General features: G+C 43.7%; 1 protein-coding gene across 8 annotated transcripts in view; it reads left to right on the top strand.

Moving 5' to 3' along the window:
• pappa2 (pappalysin 2) overlaps nucleotides 1-16,354 on the top strand; it is a 406,366-nt gene that overhangs the window by 174,904 nt on the left and 215,108 nt on the right. For all 8 annotated transcript variants that reach the window (XR_011357548.1, XM_069937526.1, XM_069937524.1 and 5 more), the window contains exon 5: nucleotides 5,991-6,183. Coding sequence is in view for 7 of the 8 variants with exons in the window: in XM_069937526.1 (XP_069793627.1) it covers nucleotides 5,991-6,183 (193 nt within the window). In the remaining variant the exon portion in view is untranslated. The remainder of the gene's footprint in view (nucleotides 1-5,990; nucleotides 6,184-16,354) is intronic.

Below are 16,354 nucleotides of genomic sequence, written 5' to 3'. Positions count from 1 at the left end.
CCAGCAACCTGTTCCTGCTGGACTCTGGATAATAAACAGAAGTGGATCTGTGAGAGATTTATCTGTTCTCGTGGCTGGTATGGAGGGAGTCAAAAGTCTTTGGTGATGCTTGCACTTCTATCTGTGATCTATTAATTGGGTATCTAACCAGAGAATGTCCTTTGTGGCCTATTGCAGCAAGTATGATGTCTGTTGAATAAAACATAATTCTTAAGCTCACTGGGATGAATCACATAAAACAGAATCCAATATTAAAGTTGACCTTGATAAACATTCATCTATCCCAGGCAGCTAAAAATATTATGGAGTGATATAAGCAAATAGTGGAGTGACTCAGAGCTGTATTCTTTGTAAAACTATGACATCAAACACTGTCACTGCCCTAGATGCCACTGAGAGGCCAACTTACACTCTGAAAAGAGAGTTGAACATGTCTCAAAATGTTCTTGCAATTGTCAAAGCATCAAGCTTGGTGAGAGATGAGAGATAACCTGTTGGACTACTGGCAGACAAAAGCTTTTCACTTTTATTGATATTTTGTGACAAAATCCGTCATTCTAAGAATAGACTGCAGCAGCGGCTACTCTGCTCCTGCAATAACAAGCAACCAGACGGGTTGAGCTCAGTGAGCAGACTAATTTATTGCAGGCTGCTGGGCTGCTGCACTGGAGGGCGCTGACGTCATTCCGGCATCAAGTGGTCCCCAAGCGTGGGTTTCTGAGCCCCGAGCTAGAAGGAGGGAAACCCCCGATGGCACCATTTTGGCCGGCTGCCCGCCATGTGGCTTATAAGTGGGGCGGTTTGCCTGCCTTTTGGTGAGCCGCCACACAGCTCCCCCCAAGAACCGGTGCCAATGTCCTTTTTTGCTGGGTGGCCTCACTTCTTTGGCTGGGCAACGAGTGGGATCGAGGTGCGCTGGCTTCAGTCTGCCCATGGTAAAACCAGCTCATGCTGCTGCCCAAGTCCAACGTGAATGTCGAGCTGGAACGCTGTATAACCCTGTACGGCCCCTCGTACAGTTGCTGCAGAGGTGCCGTGGACGGGCCTCGCAGAATGAAAATGAACTCCGCGGAAAGCACCTCGCCAGGAATGTGAGCCGGGCAGGTGCCATGCCTGGGTGGCGGTGGGGGTTCGAAGGAGTCCAAGTGTGCCCTGAGGTGAGGAAGTAGTTCATGTGGCAACCGCTGGGGATTGTGAGGTGTGTTGACGAACTCACCAGGTAGTGCCAGCGGCGCACCATAGACCAGCTCAGCTGATGACGCCTGCAGATCTTCCTTGGGAGTGGAGCGGATGCCCAGGAGCACCCAAGGCAGTTCGTCCGTCCAGTCGGGACCAGTGAGGCAGGCCATGAGTGCCGACTTAAGGTGGCGGTGCAGACTTTCGACTAGTCCATTGGCCGGTGGGTGGTAGGCCATGATGCGGTTTAGCTGTATCCCCAACCTGTTGGCGAGCTGTGCCCAGAGCGCAGATGTGAACTGGGTGCTCCTATCGCTGGTGAGGTGAGCCGGGACGCCAAACTGGGTGGCCCAACCATGCCACAGGGCTCGGGAGTAGGAGTCGGTGGAGGCATCTGACATCGGGATCACCCCAGGCCAGCAAGTGGTGTGGTCCATCACTGTAAACAGGTAATGGTTGTCCCTGGAAATGGGTAAGGGCCTGACGACGTCCATGTGAATGTGGCTGAACCGTTCCCGGACGTGCTCAAACTCCTGTATGGGCACCCAGGTGTGCCTGTGCACCTTGGACATCTGGCAATGGGTGCATGTTCTGGCCCAGCCCGCGATCTGCTCCCGCAGCCCATGCCAAATGAACTGTTCTGCCACCATCCGAACCATGGATCTGATGGATGTGAAAGGTCGAGGATGTGATGGAAGACCTTCTGCGGAACAATGGCCCCGGGGTGCCCAAGGAGATAACACACAGGATGGTGCCTTCTCCACTTGGACTTGGGAGGTCTCGGAACCGCAGGCCGGTGATGGCGGTCTTGAAGGCCCTCGTCTCCTCATTAGCTTCCTGGTCCTGGGTGAGCTTGCCGAAGTCGATACCGGTGTCAGCGCGTAGATGGCCGGTCGTAAGAGTCCATTGGCAACCACATTGTCCTTCCCCGCCTTGTGCTGAATGTTGGTGGTAAACTCCGACACGAAGGAGAGGTGATGCTGCTGGTGGGCCGACCAGGGATCCATTGCCATCGCGAGTGTCTGAGTGAGGGTTTTGTGGTCGGTGAAGATGGTAAAAGTCCTCCCCTCCAAAAAATAGCAGAAATGCCGCACCGCCAGGTACATACTCACGGTTGAAGGCACTATACTTGCGTTCCGGCACGCGGAGCAGGTGGCTGAAGAATGCCGACAGCTTCCAATGCTCATTCACCTGCTGTTCCAGGACGGCACAAACGGCAGTGTCCCAAATGGGTGTGCTCACCCATGAGCGCGAGCATCTCGTCCATCAGTTCCATCGAGGACTTGTCTCCCAGGGCGTTGAGGTGCAGCATCCAAACGGCACGCTGATGTCTGGATAGTCTGAGGGACACGGTAAGCACTCGCTTGATGGTCTCGTACTTGTCCTCGGCGGGTGGGTGCTGAAAAAGGTGCAGCGTGCGTCTGGCGGTGGCCTGGTCCAGGGCAGCGACCACATGGTAGAATTTGGTGTGTCGGACGAAATCTGGTGGAGGTGAAACTGGGTCTCTGTGTGGACGAACCCGGTCTCCAGCTCCTGAACCCAGAATTCAGGTAGTTTCACGGTTATAGCGCTGATTCCAGGCTCGCTCATGATGGGTTCAAAGGCATTTGAACCAGTCGGGGGTCACCAATTGTAGCAGCAGCTACACTGCTCCTGCAATAACACACACAACCAGATAGTTTGAGCTCAGTGAGCAGACAATTTTATTGCAGGCTGCTGGGCTGCACTTATACTCACAGCCCGGACCTGGCTGAGAACCGCGCTGGAGGGCGGCACAATTAGTGTAGCATTTAGCGCAATGCTATAATAGCGGCAGCGACCTAAGTTTGAATCCAGCACTGTCTTTCAGGAATTTGTACATTCTTCCCATCGGCTTGGTAGGTTAATTGGGTGCAATTGGGTGGCATGGGTTTCAAGGGCCAGAAGGGCCTTCTACCGTGTTGTATCATTAAAATTTAAAAAAAAAAGACCTGTGAACACTCAACATCATTAGCACATTACAACAAAGGAGACTAAAGTAATTGGAACAACTAGCATGACATGCCTACTATTGTCTGCTAGTGTAGTATTGTAAGACAGGTGCAACAGGTCACCAAGAAAGCAAATGGGATATTTGCTTCATTGCTGATGGGATTGAATTTTAGAGCAGGGAAGTTCTGCTGCGACTGTACAGGGTTCTGCATCCAGAGTACTGTATATAGTTCTGGTCTCCTTTGAGAAAGGATATACTAGTTTTCTGGAAACAAGAAGGTTACCTTATGAGGAGAGATTTGAGTAGCCTGGAATTTGGAAAGATGAAAGGGGATCTTATTGAGACACAGAAAATTATGGAAGGAATGGTTAAGGGAGAAGCTGGGAAAAGAGACTAGAACTGGAAGACATTGCTTCAAGAGGGAGATGAGGAGTGAATCTGTGGAATTGTCTGCCCAAGGAAAAATTAGAGGGTGGAGACACACGAGAGACTGCAGATGCTCAAATCAGGAACAAAAATCTCTGCTGCGGGAATTCAGTTTGTGGAGCAGCATTAGTGGGAGTGAAAGAATGGTCAATATTTCAGGTGGGAACCCTTCATCAGGAGAAGCAGTTGTGCTTGCTTCATCAAATACATTTTAGATACAAATGGATGCATTTTTTTAAGAATAAGGGAATTAAGGGTTATGGGGCAAGAGCATCAGTGGAGACCAGCAACAATCTTCTTGAAAGGTGTAGCAGTCTCAATGATTCAGATAGCCTACTTCTCCCATCCCTTCTGTTCTGATGTAACCTGTCTTAAAGTAGTTGATTCACGATTTCACATTTTTGAGCCGTCTTCCAGACGGGAGGAAGGAGGTGATTATATGCCTTGGTTGGGGTGTGATGGGTCCTTCAGTGTGCTGACTGCATTTTCAAGGCAGCAAGCGATGTAGACGGAGGAGGTTTGTTTGATATTCTGAACTGCATTCACCATCTTCTATGACTTCTTCTGATCTTGAACTGAGCAGCTCCGTTCAATACTGTGTGATGCATCCAGTAAGTGTGCTTTCATGGATCACCTGCAGAAGCTGTTAGGTGGTGGGGCCAGGGAGGGGGAGACATGCAAAGTTTGCTCTTGAGAATTGGAAACTCTCTCCTTCCACTTTAGTGATGTAGATATGGACATGGGTGTGGCCTCTGATCTGCCTCACAAAGTTGGTGATCATCTCCTTCATATTATTGATGTTGAGATGTTATTATCTTGGTACTATGCCACAAGTCTTTCAGTCTCTTTCCTGTATTCCATCTCATCATTATACCTGGACTACCACTGTGATGCAGTCAGTGAATTTGAAGGTGGAGTTGGAATGGTATTTGCCTTTACGGTCATTAATGTGGGGAGAGTGTAGCTGAAGGCTAAGTGCACAACTCTGGGGCTTCTCAAATATGACTGTGACTATGGAGGGGAATGTTGCTGTCCATTTGCACTGATTGTGGTTTGGTTAGACAAGAAGTCTAGAATCAAGCTGCAGAGATCTCTGATCATGAAGTTTGGGAATTAATGTGTTTGGGACTTGTGTGAAGGTGAACCTGTAGTTGATAAGTTATTGTCTGACAGGCATCCTTGGCATCCAGGTTTTTCGAAGCTGGTTGGAAATCTGGGGAGATGACAACTACCATGGAGCTGTTTAGATGATATGCAAATTGACATTTGAAATTGAACTCTACAGCTGCATTTAAGCGAACTCATTAATATTCCATACCTGGTACGGCTGTGACTAACGATGGACTTGAGGGGGTTCTCAAAAATGCGAGTGGATTCCACAGCAGAATAAGGGTCAAGCCTGAAGTAGCTGCACTAAAATCATACCATGCTTTAGACCCACTTTGCATTGTGGGTCCATTTGCCTCAATATCTCCCAAAAAGGTAGCCCTTCATTGAAGACAAAAGCCTCAGGACTAAACCTCAAAAAAAACTAATGCGATGAGAGAGATTTGAAAGGAATCCTAATGATGGAGGATTATAATTGTAAATAATACAGAAAAATTAAAATCCAGAGCATAGTTTCAAAATTAACCAGTGACTGAGGATCCAAACTAAGTTCACTTAATTTCACCACTGGTATCAGAAACATCTTCATGTAAAGATTACTTGAAATATATAATGGGCTTTTGTTTTTTTTTTGTTGGAGGAGAAAATCACTCTGAAGAATTGATTTTATCCCAACTTCAAGAGCAGTGTGTGGATGGTGTGGTAGAAAGGGGTTGAATGGCTTTATTCATCTGTATCTCCCAACACTTCCCTGAGTTACAGAAAGTGTGTCCATACTTCTGGCATTCTGCAATCTGAAAATGTTGCTTTTCATGTATAATATTACCCAGAGACCTGAGTTATGGAATATATTCAGTAAATGTGATGTTCAAAAGTAGGAAAATTCAAATGCATGGGGATCAATGTGGAAACCAGATCTAAATTTCTTGAGATGGCACACTTTATTTTGTTTGGTAAGCCTATGATAATTAAAGAAAGACATAATTTTTTGATAGATAACCCTGTAGATAGATTACCCTATGGGTTGCTGAGCTGTCATCATCTCAGGTATGATCTCTGACTAATTGATCTGAGCTCAGATGGCAGTAGGGCAGGAGACAGTTTGAGAGGGCACGCATGATTCAGGGAGGAACAAATTATCATTCAGAAGTTCCACTGCAAGTGCCAGACAGAAAGTTTACCTTTTCAAGACAGTTGAGTCAATTCCAGAAGCCATTTCTGTCCAACAAGTTTTGGCGAAGCTTCTATTTTGAGCAAAATGACAACAATTATTTCCCAAATAAAAATCTTGTTTCCCTTCCTTCCACAGATGACACCTGCACGAATAACTTCACACCAAACCAAGTTGCACGGATGCATTGTTACCTGGATCTGGTGTATCAAGGTTGGGTCCATTCCAAAAAACCAGCGCCTATTTCGGTGGCTCCAGAGGTAATTGGACAGACCCTGGACTCTGTAACTCTTCATTGGCTGCCACCGATCAGTGGAATGCTGTATGAAAGGCAAGTGCTTGCACATGGCCGGAGGTCATCAGTTGTGTACTTAACAGTGTGATATTAGTTTACAGTACCAGGGGTGGCCAACCTTTCTTAATTTAGACAATAACAGGCCATTTTGACTGCATGTCTGTGCTGTCCAATTAACCTACACCCCTTGTATGTACTTGTGGGCCGAAATGGCCGGTTACCATGCTGTATGTCTAAATTAAAAATTAAAAGGTTGGCCACCCCTGGCTTAAACCCTTTCATATGGGGTAATTTTTTTTTGAAAATCCCCTTTTATTTTTACATAAATAAGATGGGATCCCTGTTTTCCTTCAGCCCAACTGCTGGTGTCATCACAGAAATCTATTGATAGTCCAAGCTTGAAATTGAACCACTAAACAGTTCTAGTGTCAAGATTAACAAGAGTGACTCAAATCACAACCTTGTTCAGACTGATGCACTTTATTGTCCTTTGGGTCCAATCAAATTCAACATGTTAACTAGACGATGACTGTTCACTTGATCAATTAATTATCTTCTCATGGTTCACACTTGGAACTATTTTATCTTTCTAGAATTTGTATGTAACTGACCCCGAAAACAGTCCAGTTTCAATGCAGGTCATTTGCACTCTTCTTGCATGAGTGCACATTCAAAGTCTTTTTACTCCCGGTCTTGAATTAAACCCTGGGAGAAGGTTACCAAATTTATTCATTTCACAACTTTATCAGGTGTATGTTGTGAGCATGTGCCTCTACATTTGGTTCTTTCTCCTTGGAGTGAGCAAACAGAACCATAAACACGGGGAAGGACTTGGGCTCACTGCATCTGTGCTGACCAGCAAGCACCCATTCACAATCTTCCTGCTTTAGTCCCATTGATACCCTCCCTGGATTCTCATCATCTTCCTCTAGATTCCACCACCTCTACATGCTGGGGGCAAGTTTACATAGAAATCCACACACGTTTGGGATGTGGAAGCAAAGCAGGGCACTCTGCAGAAGCCCCCACAGTTGCACAGGGGATGTGCAAAACACACAGCATCCAAGTTCACAAATGATCCTGGGTCTCGGGAGCAGTGACTATACCAGATGTGCCTCCATGATGTCCAGTACCTCACTCTTTGAAGATGGTGTGATATAATGTCCTCAACACAAGCTTCATCGTACTCCACCAGATAATATGTGGAAGATGCTTGATTCTGAATACTTTTTAAAAAATTTATTAATCTGTATTGAATAATTACCTGCATGTGACTTGCTTTCTAAAAGATGAGTAAGATGGAGAGAATGAAATTTAAAATATAAAATTTCCTGATATAGGTCTGCAGTATATTGGATAGTAAGATTTAAAAGTAATATCTATTCAGTGTCCCTGCAGCACTGCCACGTAGTATCTGGTTATACTGGGTGAGGTGTTTGGGGAAGTTTCTGGGTTAGCAGTTTGGGAGGGGGGGGTGGTTTCTTGGTTAGGTGGTTGGGGAGTTTCTGGTCTGGGTTAGAATCAAAGGTTCTGGCTTGGGAAAGGAGGGGGTTTCTGGGCTGTGTAAGATGGTGTGTGAGTGCTGTGAATGTGTGACACTGGAAAGTGTTGTGAGAGTTGTTGCTGAGTGTGCCGTCATGGTTTAGTATTGATAGGGTTGCTATGATGAGCCATGACTTGTCAAGGGATGCTGGTTGGTTGTGACTTGCTGCAGTGGGTTTCCACAAGGGAAGCTGCTTGGGATGGTGGTGAAAGTTGTTCTGCTCATGTTTCGTCTCGTGTGCATTTATGGACCTACTTGCTTAAAAATATTTGCTGAGGTTGTGCTTTGGGTTGAGCAGAAGTCTCATAACCAGATTGAACACATTGCTCTACTTTAAAGAGTGGGACTGGATGTTCTAGATTTGGGATTATTTAATACTTGAGGCTAGATCTGTTCTGTGTCTCAGCATTCACATTCGCTCTCTTTGATGAGCATTTCACTGTTGGTGACTATCGACTGATGTTTTGCAATGGTTCTCAACCTTTTTCACTCACGAACCACTTTAAGTATTCCCTATGCCATAGGTGCTCTGTGATTAGTAAGGGATTGCTTAAGGTGGTATGTAGGTGGGAAGAAAAAGTTTGAAAAGCACTGTTTTAATTGTTTCTGATTGACTCGTTATGTGCACGGTTTCATCACTCCAAAGGAAATGGCCCAATGACAAATTTTCACATGCAAAATATTTCAGTAACAGTTGGGTTTAGAGCAGAGATTCTCAACCTTCCCTTCCCACACACATACCACTTTAAGCAGCCCCTTACTAATCACAGAGCACTGATGGCATAGAGATTACTTAAAGTGGCATGTAAGTGGAAAGAAAAAGATTGAGTATCACTGATCTATTGATTAGCAGTGAATGGAGAGGGAGTTGAAACTCAGCAATAAGAAATAGAACTTGTAATTAATGCTGCCATTTTCATGATCTTGGGGTGTCCTGATTCTTGTCACAATCAGTTAGATGGTTTTGAAAGTCAGGTGATGTTTTAACATTACTGCCCAGCAGAGTCTCATGAGCTGAATATGTTCATGTCCAGGGAACCCAATAAATTATTGCTTGTGACATAAATAACATTCAAATGTGATGCATCATCAATTACCACAAAAGATTGAGGTTGTGAAACTGATAGGCTTTTATTGACTATACACTGGAGCAACAACCAACCTCACTTCACAGATGGGGTCATAAAGAGAGATTTTGGCTTAGTGACCTTCATAAATCAAAGTATTAGTACAGGAGTTGGGATGTTATGTTGAAGTTGTATGAAACATTTGTGATATCAAATTTGTAGTATTGTATGCAGGAAGATAGCAATAAGATTGAAAGAGTGCAGAGAAAATTTACAAGGAGTTACAGGGAAAGGTAGTATAGGTTAGGACTTTATTCCCTCCTGCATCAGAGAATGAGGAGAGATTTGATAGAGGTACACAAAATTACAAGGGGAAGAGATAGGGTTAATGCAAGCAGACCTTTCCTAATGAGGTTCGATGAGAAAACAACTGAAGAACATGGGTTGAGGGCGAAAGGTGAACTGTTTAAGGGGAACTTAAGGGGGAACTTTTTCACTCAGAGGAAGGTGAGAGTATGGAATGAGCTGCCAGCAAAGTTGGTGGATGTGGGTTCGATTTCAGCATTTCAGAGGAGATTGGATAGGTACATGGATATTAGGGACATGGAGAGCTGTGCTCTGGCTGCATGCAATGGGGTAAGGCTTAAAAATAGTTCAGCATCAACAGTGAAATGCTCTTTGGAGATGTGGCCAATTACAGTTTCTTAGTTTGGGAACCAACCCTTTGGAATTTTAAAGCAATCATAATTTGAATGTAGATGTAAAAGACTGCAGATGCTGAAATTTAGAGTAAAAACAAAGAGCTGGAGGAACTCAGCAGGTCAACCAGCATCAGTGGTGGGGGAAGAAATTCTCAGCAGTTTGAGTCAAAAACTTTTCTTTTTAAAATAATTTTTAAAATGTTTATTTATTTTTAAAACAAACATACAGCACAGTAACAGGCCCTTTCGGCCCAAGAGCCCGTGCCGCCCAATTACACCCATTTGTCCTACAAACCCCAGTGCAGTTTTGAAGAGTGTGAGGAAGCCACAGCACTCAGGGAAAACCCATTCAGACACATTTATCAAGACTTGACTCCTGGAGAGGGATGATAGCCAGTATCAGGCAGAAGAGGGTGACAAAAGCAATTGGGGTGTGGGCGGATTGGTGGAAGGTGATTATATCGGATAACTTGCACCCTCCTTTCTCCAATTCAGCATCCATGTTTCGAATTCCACAAGCCCCTCCCAACCAAGAAAAATCTTTATTAATCAACCACAAAATGTTGGAGGAGGAGGAGCTGGTTGGGAAGGTGCATTGTAGCATGGGTGGGAGGAAGAGAATCAATTGGAGTTTGTTTATTTTCTCCTCAACTTTAGTGCAGGGTGGTTTCTGTTTTCAATTTGCCTCCATGGCACGCAGCAAGTTTGAGGCAAATTGGAAACAGAACTCAAGTTTCAACATGCTGGTCACATCAGACGTTGAATGAAGAGGAAGCAACAGCAACAAGTTGGGAAAGAAACAAAAGTCAGTGGAAACTAAGACGTACAAAACGGTAGAATCCATGTTTTCTTGAATGGGACAAAGAAAATACATTCAATCGGTGATGAACTGCACCACAAGAATGTCAAAAGTTATTCTGTGAGCTCTTGTGATTTGTCCCTCCCTTTTCTTGTGTACATCCTTCCCATTTTTGGTCAGGTTTTGAGTTCTTCCCAGGAGGCAGTCCCTCAGGGAATGGTCATGGTGAACATGTCTCTCCCAAAACGCTGATGCTTTGTTCATTGGTTAGATGCTGTGGGGAGGTTATTTGTGCTGCCGTGCTGTTCGGGCAAAGTTCTGTTCTTGTCTGAAGTTTGTGTGTGTATGCAATGGTCCTTCTCTTTCCCTCACCGTGCATGCTCAGGGTGCTGGTGTTTGCAGCCTCAATAAATTGCACCAATCACGCTGACCTTCACCGAAAGCAGCTGATGGAATTTCAAGGATGAATCAGTTTCAACTTCTTGCGGTTTTTGTCACTTGAGGCACTCAGGAGTGGTTAGAGTATCAGTTTGCAAAAAGGAAAGTCAAGTAATTGAATGAGTCATTAAACTGAGAGTCCATCTGCCTGCTCATTGATGGAAAGTAGTCGGTAGGACTCTGAAAATTATTCTCTCAGCATGTGAAATTGCCCTCAATCATCTTGCGGCTACTCTTATTTTTTCATTGATGCCTGTACTTGCAATATGATATTGGCTTCAGTTTTAAAGAGTGACTTGAATCAATAGATTATCCTGGGCCATCTCTTCATTTTCCCTATAGTTTCCAAAGCACTTCTCAATCCTTGTTGCCCACAACCATTTTTCTACATGTCCAGAATTGAATTGTTTCTTCTCTATGTATAGAGATTTTAGTTTTGTGCGCTCTTTATAGGAAAATTACCTCGTACAGCAGGTGGTGCAGGAATAAAGAACGTTACACTAAAACATAAGGGCAAGTTTTACAAGAGGCAAATTACAGGATATAGGTAATTAAATTGAAAATATATCACAAGACGTGCCACATGTTAATGGGAAGTCCGTTTGAATTGTCTGATTGCAGCAGAAGAGAAACTGTCCATAACTTTGGAGGTTTCAGGTTCTCAAACATGTATCTCTCCTGTCCAAAGAGAAATCAGAGGGGGGTGACTGGGTGGGGCCTGTTTTTGATTGAGTTGTGTGCCATTTTGAAAGAGTGCAGAGAAGATTTACAATGATGTGGCTGGGACTTGCAGAGTTGAGTTACAGGGAAAAATTAAATAGGTTAAGACCTTATTCCTTGGAGCATCAAAGAATATTGGGAGATTTGTTATATTTTATGAGGGGTGAACAAAATTATGAGGGGTATAGATAGAGTAAATGCTCGCAGGCTTTTTCTATTATGGTTGGATGGGACAAGAACTAGAGGTCATGGGTTAAAGGTGAAAGGAAAGATGTTTAGATGGAACATGAGGGGAACTTCTTCACACAGGGAATGGTGAGAGTGTGGAACAAGCTGCCAGGTGAAGTGGTGAATTAGGGCTCAATTTGACACCTAAGAAAAATTTCGATAGGTACGTGAATGGAAAAGGTATGGAGGATTACGATCTGTGGACAGGTCGATGGAGCTAGGCAGAATAATGGATTGGCACAGACTAGGTGGGCTGAAGGGACTGTTTCTATGCTATGGTGTTCCATGCTTCTATGATTAGTTGCCATCTTGAGGCAGTGAGAGATCAAACCTGAGTGGGTGGAGTTGATTTGTGTGAGCATGTGATACACTGTTCTGGAGTGAACATTGTGCTGAAGTTTCCTCATTTTCTACCTCATTTGGGCATTTAATTATTTTTTTCGATCTGGAACAGAACTTGGACCCTTCCTTTGTCTTTGGGCTGGGTATCACTTTATGTGGGGAATCTATTGACTGCTACTTTTGAATTTGACGAGTGGAAATGCAGTTTTGCTTTTGGGTACTTTATGTTTGATACATGTGTGTAAATGTTTAAAAGTCAAAAACTTGATTATATTTGTTCTTTATTTTTGAAGCTGTTCAGCAGCTGTGGTGATTAGCATTCAAAAACAAAAGGGTAATCCTCTAGTTATTGGGCTGTGCCATATAAAATCACTATCAAGATAGTTTAAAGAATTACTGGTGGCACTTTTTATGTAAGTGCAATTTATATCAATCTATTCTCAGTTTTAGTATTTTCATTATACTTCAGAGGAGTGTGTCGTTTGAACGCCTTTGCTAATTAAGTACAAGCATGCTTGCTTTCCATATCCATTGTCTTCCACAAGGTCTTGTGTGGAGGCTGCTTGGAAATAGCACCCAGAGGGAAGAGTTAACAGATGAGATTATCAAAAAGGCCAGAAGGCTGTACCTCAACTCGTGTTCTCTTATCGTATTAACATGAGGGTTGGGCCATCTGATTGGAAAACTGGCACATCATTTCCACTGCCTTATTATGCTTCAGTGTAGGGAACTCCAGGAAGTCGGGCTCCCATGTCCATAGAAGAATGGCCTGCAGATATTAATGGAGTGCATTTCAGGAGAATGGAACTTAACTTAGAATGGCATTAAGTGGGATTTACAAATTCAGAACTCACTGAACCAGAAGTGGGCCAACATCTGTTACTGATTCGATTGGCACTCAAGTAGTAAGAGCATTGTGGTTCTGTATGAAGGCCATATGTAGTATTCCTAGCTGCTTGGGATGAAACTTTTCTGGAAACAGAACTTGACTGTGTCAGGAAATTCAGTTACACTGAACTGCTTCCCTCTGTTCCTCGTTTATCATCTTCTGAAGAGTCTATCTTCTTTTGATAGGTACATGAATGGAAAAGGTATGGAGGATTATGATCTGTGAGCAGGTCGATGGAGCTAGGCAGAATAATGGATTGGCACAGACTAGGTGGGCTGAAGGAACTTTCTATGCTATGGTGTTCCATGCTTCTATGATTAGTTGCCATCTTGAGGCAGTGAGAGATCAAACCTGAGTGGGTGGAGTTGATTTGCGTGAGCATGTGATGCACTGTTCTGGAGCCATCTCCTTTGGTGCACCAATCTTAACTGCCCCATTCAATTATTTCACTGACTCTCCAAATTTGAGTGGCTCCTGAAGGCTGCAATCCGTGTTTTTTCTCTGGACCATGACACTGCATCATTTACCACCAAGTCCTTCAATGTTCCACCTCAAATTCCTTGCATTCATGAGCTTGTTGTGGATCTGTGATGTCAGAGGCTTGATGGAACTCCAATGTACAGCTCCTCATCTAGCTCCACCTTGAGCGCTGTGATGTGATAAAGTCCTCTTTGCTGCTTCCATTCCCAAGCCTCTGTTCTGAATAATTTCTCCAGCTGGTGTTGAGTCTTCATCCTACTTCATCTCAGGCAACCCCACCCCCCCTCTTCTTCCTTGACCTATTTGCTATTCTTTTTTGACCTTTATTTATTGAGGCCTTGTTTTTCATTGTGCCAATCACACAAGGCAAACTTTATTGACCAAGCCTTGCTTTTCACTCTGCATTCCCTTTACTAGCCTTGTCCATCCCTAGGCCATCCCCTTCAATGTTAAAACCTGAATGAAATGTTTTGATAATTTATTTACATCTGTGCAGTCAAAATTCCATTTTCTCCCCTCTGACTATACCTTTAATCGCACCATAATGTTTCTGTGGCAATTGATCTGCTCAATGCCATCTTTCTTCAACACTCATTCTGAAAGGCAAAGTTAAACCTGGGATGTTTGTGGCTGCAGGGAATTGTTCTGAACCCCAGTTTCTTCCTGAGCACTCAAGCATGAGGAACTTGACGAATTCTTTGATGCTATCTTGGAGCCACCTCTTTCTGCTCCTCCCTTTACCCCTCTTCTAGGAGTTCATCTTCTGAAGTTTTGTCCATGCCCTTCCCTTCAACTATTTTACTTTGGGTTCTCAGAAGGTTGACTGCACTCACTCGATTCTATTTTAATTGATACCAACTGTAGCCAAAGAATCAACAATGTTGACTTCCCTTCCTAATTATGTAATTTTGTTCCCTCCTCCCCACCCACTCATATTTAAGATTTGATTATCATCCAATAATTTTTAAAGTCATTCCCTTAACACCAGCTCCGTGCTCTCATTGTAACTCTGAGGCTGAACCAGACTATTTACCGTCTTGGCGATGCATTCATCCTGACGATGAGTTTCCAGTCACTAAGTTTGCCATTTTAAGCAGCCAATCCCCATCCTTGCCCCAACTCAAAGGCTGCAGAAATTCTCATCTCTGCCTTGTTTTGATTGCTCCAACCTTCTTGGTCAACCTCCATCTTCCAAACTCTATAAACCAAAGTGGATCCAAAGCTCTACCAACATTGGTGATCCAACATTGATCACCCTACCCTTCAGTCCCCACTTAAGCAAAAACTTGATTTTAAAATGTTTGTCCATATTTTTGAAGTCCTTGCCTCTTCTGACCCTTGCATACTGAAAGCCCTTCGATTCCACACCAAGTATCAACCTTCCATGAACACTGATTCTGAATTCACCTCTCCCCACCTTCCCATCTCCGCCCTCCCCACCCTCCTAGTTTATACCACTAATGATGCATGAGGAGCATTTGACAATGGCCAATTGACCTAATAACCTTGCATGTTTTTAGGATGAGGGAGGACTCCAGAGACAGTGCAGCCAAGATCAGATTTGAGCCCCAATGGCACAGCAGGCAGCAGTGCAATCAGCTGTGCTATTGTGTCATCTTTATGCTCATGGACAAAACAGAAAATGTTGGAAATACTCCATAGTTAAGGCCATCCCTGCAGGAAGAAAAAGACAGTTAGCATTTAAGATCAAAAAGAACCTTGTCAGAACTGGACAGGAAAGAAAAGAAGTTTAATAAGCTACAGAAAGAATTGAGGAAGGGATGTCTCTGCTTGGGTAATGCTGCAGTGATCACAGGGAAAAGCTTTAAACAAGTTCAGCTGGTCAATGAGTAAGTAGGAGCAGGTGCAGAATGAGAACACAATCACAAGAATGTTGGAGTTGCAAAATGCAGAGCAGGATCATGGGCCCAGCAGGTCAGACTGGGTGTGTCTCTCTTGGAGGAGAAAAAGCTAACAAATTGAATGAATGTAACGATGGATGATAGATTCAGGGAAATCAAGTTGTGTGAAGTTATAGAATTCAATATTGTCCAGAAGGCTGCAACATCCCAGAAGAAAGATGAGGAAGGGATATACAGGAAGCATAGGAATGAGGAACTTTAGTTATATGGGAAACAGAAAAAAGTAGAGGCATCCTTGGCATGCAAAAGTTTTATGGAAGTGTTCAAGATTATGAGAGCTTGAATAAATTGAAGAGAAATTGGACTGTATTTAGTGGGGAAATGCCTGCAGTTCCAAGTGCAAGTGTCATCATGTTGAAGATTCCTACCTGAGTGCCCCAGTTTCTCTTCATTGCTATTTTCCCATTTATATTCTGGTCCATGACCGGATAGTGGAATTGTTACAATATTCCAAGGATTGTTTCATTCCCACTGTTACCAGACTATTGCAAAATAATATCCTTGTACTGTTTTCAGTGAATATTTTCTCTGTAATATCAGACTTTGCAATTTTGTTTAATTTTCACCACCTGCTGTACTCAAGGTTGGGTTGGCTTGACAAGATATCACGCAGAACAAAACTGTTCCCATTATATGTCAGGAAACCTATTCTAATTTTTAGTCCTCTATTTCTGTCCATTATCTTTGTTGGGTTTGGCTTTCCAAGGTTGACTCATGACTCTAAGGAAAGTTGCTGGCTGTCTTAGCAGCAGGATCTGAAGGGCCACAAGGTTGAAATTCACCTCTCAGAACAAGGAAATCGTGATCACGTGCTCCAAGTGCAAAATTCCATCTCAGTGGGTCACAAGGTTAACCAGGAATTGGACAGTCAATTAACAGAGTTGTTAATAACGATGTTCATACAAAGCTCCTAGATCACAATATGTTAATATGCAGCAGGAGGGTGTGGTGATGGTGTGAAACTAGCTCTCCTCACCTGCTCTATATGTGACTCCAGTGGTTGAATCTCTAAAATGGCCCTACTAATGATGACCAAACCTTGAAAAATGCATGTATTCAAATGATAGGCCTGGTACCA

This window comes from Narcine bancroftii, chromosome 5 (assembly GCF_036971445.1).
Source record: "Narcine bancroftii isolate sNarBan1 chromosome 5, sNarBan1.hap1, whole genome shotgun sequence".
Lineage (NCBI taxonomy): Eukaryota > Metazoa > Chordata > Chondrichthyes > Torpediniformes > Narcinidae > Narcine > Narcine bancroftii.
This window is presented reverse-complemented; position numbering and strand designations above follow the sequence as displayed.